Here is a 7,863-nt window from a genome sequence, read left to right as displayed (position 1 = left end):
CCAACGAATTTCTTTCGTGTCCAATTCGAAGGTACGAAGTAAAGTATTATTTTCTGCTAATAATATTCTATTCTATGATATATATTCCCAAAACTAATTCATTAGCTGAAAAATTTTTAGTATATTTTTTGTGAAATGTTGCATTTTAAAAAGTATATCTCAGGACTTATTGAACGTCAATAGCTACCTGAAGGCTCATATTTTAGATAATTTATGCTACTTTAAATGATATTCTGTTAGATTTTTTAGTGTTGTTGATAGTTTTAAAAATAAAGAACTATTAATGGGTTTTAACTATACTTGGCAGACTCATCAATTTTGACTACTAATTATACAAATTTGCAATAAAGTGATCAAAAATTGCAGAGAAATAGCTAATTTTTTTCTCCTATTAGGATCTTGTACAGGGAGCACATGATTCTGGACTGCACCACTTTCAATGTACTTCCCTATCACTGGACAAAGCTACATATATTTCATAGAATTTGTGTACAAGTTGAAAAGTTCAGAGGGCCTAGCCCACTTCATTCTTGGGTAGTGAGAACCTATTACTGAAAGGTCACCAGATAGAGAAGGTGCACACTAAGAAGCCCAAATGAAATATTGAAACAGTAAAGAACAAGGAAATAGCTTGTACAAACAAGAGTAAAATTTATGAATGGAATATTTGTTTTGGACAATTAATGTAATACAGGTCAGGATTCACAAGTCAGATATCCATAATTTCTTTATTTGTATATGTGATATTTTAAAAAAAGCTTTGATTTGAATCTTGAGATTCAATTTAGAGATGAACATTTCTAAAATTGCAAATTACTGAAAAACAATTTTTTTGATCGTCCATTAGAAACTAAATATAAATTAAGAACATTATTCCAGTTTTTTTGTAATATTATATATGAAATAAAATGCTTACCTTCTGGCTCGGGGTATGAGGAAAACCCCTGGTTAGGGTGAGCCATTCTAGAACCCTAAACCAGGCTAAATCTTTCTACTCTGAGTGAAGTATTAGAATGATCTTATCAAATCTTGTGAGTGTCTTATTGGTTTTAGCCTAATCTAGAGCTATTTTGTTAATTATAGATGTTGGATTCATGCTGCACTCATCTTTCTTGTTTACTTGCTATTGCTGCTATGATTGCAATCAATATTTTCCTATCAACTATCCTGGATAGTTGTGGATTAACTTTATTTTATTTAATCTCTAAATATTTCTCTTTAATAATATACATAAATGATAAAGAAAATCTTCTTCCTCAAGCCTGTAAAGCCTGTACTCAGCTTAGATTTCAGTGCCTCAGGCTCGATCCATCTTCAATAAATTTTCTGTCTCATTGTTGTAATAAAACTTTTTGGTAAATTCAAATTAGTTTTTAATGCTCATTCTCTCTTCTTTATTTATTAGATTCAACAAATATTATTTATTCTAATTGTAACATAAAAATATGCAAAGAAAAAAGAAAAGATTAATTTTGATCAAAGAACTCATACTCTAAGAAGAAAAACCAAGATGGATTTTTTTTTTTGGAACATAGACAGAGGAAAATCAAATTTACAGGTGAAATTTATTATAAGTACATGAGCTGCACCTCCATGCATTTTAAAAGTAACCTAAAAAATGTGGAAGTACCAAGTTTTAACATCTTATTCATCTACCCTTTCATTGTGGAAGAAATCAGTTGGTACATTCCCTCTGATAGAACAGGAAAAAATTGTTTTGTTTTTTCCCCAAATATCAAAATTTGGTTCAATATCAAGTATCTCTGAATGGAGAAACAAAATGTGCAAATCTACTTCCCTGTTAAAACCGTAAACTCTGATGAGCACCTCAGCAAACATGTGCCATCACTGCCAAACTGCCTTCTGCGGACCGGCAACCATTCTTAAAATGCCATCGGGCAATACAAGATGACTAAAATAGCCTGTATATTACCATCCATTTTGTATATATGTATATGTTTAATTATTTATTTTTTAGGAGATAAAAAAAAAAAACTGATGGCCAGGTAAAAGTTTCAAACTTACCTAGCTGATAGCCAGCCAACCATGTACTATTAAACTGCTGTGGAATCGGGTTAGTCCATCATACATATTTACCAAGTACTAGTTAATATAGACATGGCATACATGTATACTATTAGCAATGAATGGGGTAAAGGGAGAGAGGAAAAATAACTTGGATTCAGAAGAAATCTCCATGATGCTTTCAGGATTAACAAGGATGTGGAATATTCATATAAGTATTCAGATAATTAGTGGCAAATCTCATACAGACATATTAAAAGAAACCATATAATAAAAATTCAAAATGATAAAAATAGAATGTGAAGAGGGTTATAAAGAAAAAGAAACCTGAGTAGAAAGTCTGAAACCAATAAAACCAATTAGATTCTATGAAGAATATATGTATATATTTTTTTGTGTTGTTACTATAAATCATGAAGATCTTTGGATCTTCATTATGGTTTTCTTACAAACATTATTGCCACAGGAGCACAGACAGTCTGTATGGGTTAACCTGAACTCACATTGCTAAGAACCATAGAAACGCTGAACAAAGTGTTTCCATAATGCAGTGAGAGACTGCCTATGGTCCCATGACCAGTCCCTTTGGGGCCAATTCAGAAATGTTCTTCCCACTAACTCACTTGTGTTCAAGGACAGTAAAAATCTGGTCTAGAGCCAAGGGACTATGTCAGCAGGTGCAGTACGTGAACCTATATTTCCTTTCGCTATGTAGACTTTCTATGAGCTAAACTTTTGGATGGCTATTTGACATCTTGGAAAACTATAACACAAATCCTGATTCAAGTTCATGGGGTAGGGCTATCATTACTAAGCCTTGTCTGAGTGAATTATTATAATATTAATGGTAAAAACTTAAAAATGTTCTTTGTCATGCTGTAACACAGTCAGTTAAATCATTAATATATATAGAAAACTTTGTATACTGAATTTATAAGTTCATCTTTCTATGTACATTTTTTTAAGATAGTGGTTTCTTTTATTATCTGTGATATAGTGATTTAAATATTTTTTAATGATTTATAAAACCCTTTAACTGACTGATGGAATTATACTCTTGTTTAATTTTTTGTTGGTTCTTCATAGAATAGTGATTTTTCAATCATTTGTGATTCTAAAAATAATTATCTGAACATTGGATGAGAGTTGAAGATTAATCAGATTTAGAAATTTTAATGACCTGTATGTATCACTTTCCTCGTTAAACTGAGCTTCCTTTGGGCACTGGACATTTATTATTATTTTTTGGAACTTTCAATTTCTTTTTTATAAAAAATTAAAGTCATTGATGAGACTTGCATAGACTTTTTGTTAATATCACTCCAAACACAATCCATTGGTGTCAAATCTGGAGAGTGTGACTATCACATATATCCTGTATCATTCGATCACCACTGCTCTGGAAGAAAGATACTGAACCATTTTAAAGTTATAATATAAATGTTATTGTTTACATTTCATTAATAAAGTAGTTGGAGCACATATTAATCGATTTATTATAACCAAAATAATTAGTAATGATGAAAATCTTTTGATGTAACTATTTCCTAAACAAAGTTTTGATGTACCATACCTCTATAGAATATATTTTTTTTTTTTGAGGTCCATAATTCATATTTTTATTTAGGACTAAAACCTGAAACACTCTGTGCATAGCCCTCGGGTAATTAAACAAAGAAAAAAATATTTGTCATGTGTTTCTTTGCTTTCCAAAACTTTACTAATATATTTCTAAGTTTTCATCTCTTATCAGAAACTGTGCAGATCTTTCCATTTTTGCTATATTTGTGGCTTTTCCCTGTTTTTGAGAAAAGAGGAGTACAATTATTAATTATTATTATTTATTTATACACACCAAGAGAGGAATAATCAGAAGTTGAAAATTATACAGTCTGATACTTTTTTTTTTTTTTATATGAATACTATATTAAAATTAGGATGGAATAAAACTTTTTATTAATAATTTTGGAATAGGTATTAAGAATACAAATATTTTTTAGAATGTTATTTATTTAAAGTTTTAAGACGAATACAAGAGTATCATGTATTAGTAATTAATAATACAAAAATCACGGATATAGTACAATAAATATTTCTACCCTGCTTAGCAAAAAATAAAGTTAATTTTTATCTTAGTTTAGATAAAATAAATCTTATTTTAGATTTTAAACTATACTCTTGGTGATACAAGTATTTTGAAAGAGTATTGTCATTTAATTAAAGCTTTCAAGTATACTTACATAAGTATTCAAGTAGACATTAACTACCACTGGGATTATTATTAGGTTTATTAGATTTGTTGAGGAGGATTGGTCCTGTAAGGGATATAGCTATAGAACCAATTGGTGCTGTAACGATGATAGCAAGAACTGCTGTGGTTAGAAGTAACTTTGCTATGGGTATCTCTGGGCTATTGGGATCTTCCCGCAATTGGTCTAGAGGTTGTGGTGCCAATGCAGCCTGCACTGTTGCCTTTGGTAACCATGCCATGTTTACAAATAACACCTCCTTCCAGTTTAGATCAACGTCAAGCAGGCATAGTACACAAGCTGCCAATCGGATCTAAAACAAATTTAAGTGTGAAATAAATAAACAAGTGGTTGTAGTTTTGTGAAGATATAATTGGCAGATATAATAGCTAATCTGTTTTATAGATAGAATAAAGTATGAGAAAACATTTTTAGTTTCAGTCATTATATCTCAACTATCAAAATTCAGATACCTTCAGATTCCATAGTACCACAAACATAATTAAATTGTTTTACTAAGATATAAGTAAAATTCCAGGTCAACTTGAAATATTTGATAGGGCAAGATAATTCTTATGATGGTTTAACTGTTTAATTGATTGAGTTATTCTAAAATTTATTAAAGCGATTTTTCCTGAAAATATTGGGTTAATCTATACAAACAGTAAGTAATTCTTCCTTTTTCATTTTGAGTGCACTATCAATATTTTTCATGATACATATTTTACGATTGAAAGGCTAGCCTCTTAACTTATTATAGACCATTGAAAGTAATGTACTTTAATATTTTCATTAAAATAATAATTATTTAAATCATAGAAAAGATGCAGCAGTCTATACTCACTAAATTTATATCACTTAAAAAGTAAAGGCATGATGTGTTGGGTTTAAATGAAAAGATTTAAAAAAGTAAATATATAATTTGAAAAAAATATGAAAATGTTTGTTGTTAAATTATATATATATATATATATAAATTATAAGTAAAATAAACAAATAAATTATTGCTATAAATAGAAAAATGTATTTGTTTAATTTACTTTTCCAGTGGAATTAAGTTTATAAATATTTGCAGTAATAATGTTTATAACCTAATTTGAAATATCTTTGAAGTTGAAATATTTGTCTAATTTTATTATTTTTCAGTCACGTTATATATTAGAATATTGGAGATTTAACACACCATTTTTATGTATTTTTCTAACAAAAATATTACTAGGTCTGTGGGTATAGTATTTTTCAGAGAAATGCAAAGAAGTATTTTCTGAAATGATTTTTCTATAATTATAAAAAGGAAATTGATTGTAAATGTTGTTTAATTTAACAGTAGAAATATTTTCTCATATTTCAATTAATTCCATATTTTTTTTTATTACTTGAGTTCCTTTCTTCAGATGAAAACTGCTTGCCAATATTTGCTTATTACAAATAATGCAAAATAGATTGTATTCATTAAATCTAGGAGGCTTATCTACTTTCAAGATTAATCCTCAAGGTGTTAGATGATGTTAGTTCATAAGGCCATTCATTTGCAGTTTGTAGCTGACACATTTAATGTTAACAAGATATGACTCCATAAATACCAAGTGAAATTGTTAATGTGATTACAGATGAAGTCATGGTTATGCTTAGACAGAATCAAGTTACATTTCGCTCTATTCACAATAGAAGAAAAAATATATCATATGTTATCATTATTTTCATTATATCAAAAAATGAATTTCCCTTTCATAAATTAATGGTACAGAGCAAAACATTATTGGAGTCCATTTTTTCCAATTTGAGTTATTGGGAAATCAACAGGTGGCACTGGTAATCAGGGCTCTCATGATGCAAGGGACATCTGGCCAGCTCCCGAAAAAATCTATTTGTTAAATATAAAAAGGAGCTGCTGAAAAATTTAATATAAAACAGCTTATGTCCACCCCTGTTTTTTTTTCTTTACCAAGCATTAGCCAATGTATAAGTTTAATAAAATTGAATCAGGCTAATTGAATAAAGTGGACCAACAATTTTTGTCTTTAGCTTAAGTGCACTCTTCATTTAAACTACAAATGACAAATCTGTTCATTAAACTAATGTATTACCTTACAATAATAAATTTTAAAAAATATTTTAAATGGTTAGATGAGACTAAAATTTTTCTTTTGTGTTCTAATCTAAAAAAAAACTTAAATTATATATATTTTGTGTATATATATATATATAATGCTATATGCTATTAAAATAATTGATACTTACAATCAGACTCGACAAAAATATAACAATACTTTGAACAAGAAGTGAAACTTCTATTATTTTAAGGTCAACCTCAGCACCAATCAATCCAAATAGAGCAGGTTGAACAAACGCCCATATGTTGCTGAACTTGTCTGATACTGGATTCTATATTGCAATAAGAAGAATATTAAATAGATAATCGTATGTAGTTGATAGTATTTTACAATTTGATATTGTTAAAGATACAAAGTTATCTAGCTAACTATAATAGTCATTACCTTATCAGGAGAAAATGACCCATAATTATTCCAAACAAAATTAGCTACAAAGGCTGAGGTAATGACAGCAAGGGGTCCAGCTCCTGGAATTCCGAATTCATAGCTTCCAACGACTGCTACAAACCCACCTAGCCCTATCAATGAGGTCTGCTTCCATTCCTCCTATATCATACAAAATTTTTGAATGTACATAATAAAATTGAGATATATAATTACAAAAAAAATATCTTTCTATTCCAAACATAGAAAATAGACGTAACATAAAATCATAATTATCAGCTTTAAAAAGACAGGATAATAGTCTGTCATATACTACAAGGTAATATATTTATTATTAGCCATTTTAGGATGGTTGTAAACAATTATAAAACTTTTTAGATATTAATAGAACAAATTAATGAGTAAAGTGAGGGAGGAATGTAACAATCCTGAAATGTGAACATAAATTCAAATCAACACTTTAACCTAGATTAGAATTTTAAAAAAATAAATAACTAAAAAATAAATGAACCTTTATAGACTTCAGTATTTGCAGAAAAATATATATTTATAGAGCAGTGAATAAAGAGATGTTCACAAATATTATACAATATAAACAACTGCTTAAATTTTAAGCATATAGGAAAGGCCTGGACTTTACTAATTTATACCTGTATTATTCAAGCTTTATTTTGCTTCTGAATGAATTCACAATTACTATAAAAAACAATGGCAGTAAAATTCTTAGAAAAAAATTAAAGTCCTACTATTATGATATAATAAGATATACTATAACAATTATTTTCTATTATAATTGGATGTAATTATATTCTATAATTGTATGCATCCAATATATAATATATATGTAATATTATTTAAGTCACTTTTTGAACTTTAACATAAAAGTCTCATGCCTCTAAAGCCAAAGTTTTGACTAATTGCCTAATTGCCAATTCAGACATTTTTAGGACTTCAAATTTTATTAGTGTTTCAATTTCCTAAATAAAGGACTTAAATAAATATTTATCAGTTCCTGAATTTCATAACATAGCTAACATCTCTCTCTCTCTCTCTCTCTCTCTCTCTCTCTCTCTCTCTCTCTCTCTCTATAT

The 7,863-nt window shown here is 28.6% G+C and overlaps 2 protein-coding genes across 2 annotated transcripts in view; both read right to left on the bottom strand.

The window, feature by feature from the left end:
• The window catches only part of LOC106688772 (sodium/hydrogen exchanger 9B1), a 30,074-nt gene extending 29,025 nt beyond the window's left edge, over nucleotides 1–1,049 (bottom strand). Inside the window, exon 1 of the mRNA XM_014433398.2 lies at nucleotides 917–1,049. Within this exon, the coding sequence (XP_014288884.1) occupies nucleotides 917–962 (46 nt within the window). The 5' untranslated portion in view covers nucleotides 963–1,049. The remainder of the gene's footprint in view (nucleotides 1–916) is intronic.
• Nucleotides 1,050–4,031: 2,982 nt separating this feature from the next.
• Nucleotides 4,032–7,863, bottom strand: part of LOC106688771 (sodium/hydrogen exchanger 9B2) — a 46,003-nt gene continuing 42,171 nt past the window's right edge. Inside the window, exons 7-9 of the mRNA XM_014433397.3 lie at nucleotides 6,773–6,934; nucleotides 6,516–6,659; nucleotides 4,032–4,587 (exon numbers count right to left, since the gene is read on the bottom strand). Coding sequence (XP_014288883.1) covers nucleotides 4,285–4,587; nucleotides 6,516–6,659; nucleotides 6,773–6,934 — 609 coding nt within the window. The 3' untranslated portion in view covers nucleotides 4,032–4,284. The remainder of the gene's footprint in view (nucleotides 4,588–6,515; nucleotides 6,660–6,772; nucleotides 6,935–7,863) is intronic.

This window comes from Halyomorpha halys, unplaced genomic scaffold, assembly GCF_000696795.3.
Source record: "Halyomorpha halys isolate HHAL.00 unplaced genomic scaffold, Hhal_1.1 Scaffold1198.1, whole genome shotgun sequence".
Lineage (NCBI taxonomy): Eukaryota > Metazoa > Arthropoda > Insecta > Hemiptera > Pentatomidae > Halyomorpha > Halyomorpha halys.
Note: the sequence above shows the minus strand (reverse complement) of the source record. Positions and strands in the feature narration are given on the sequence as shown.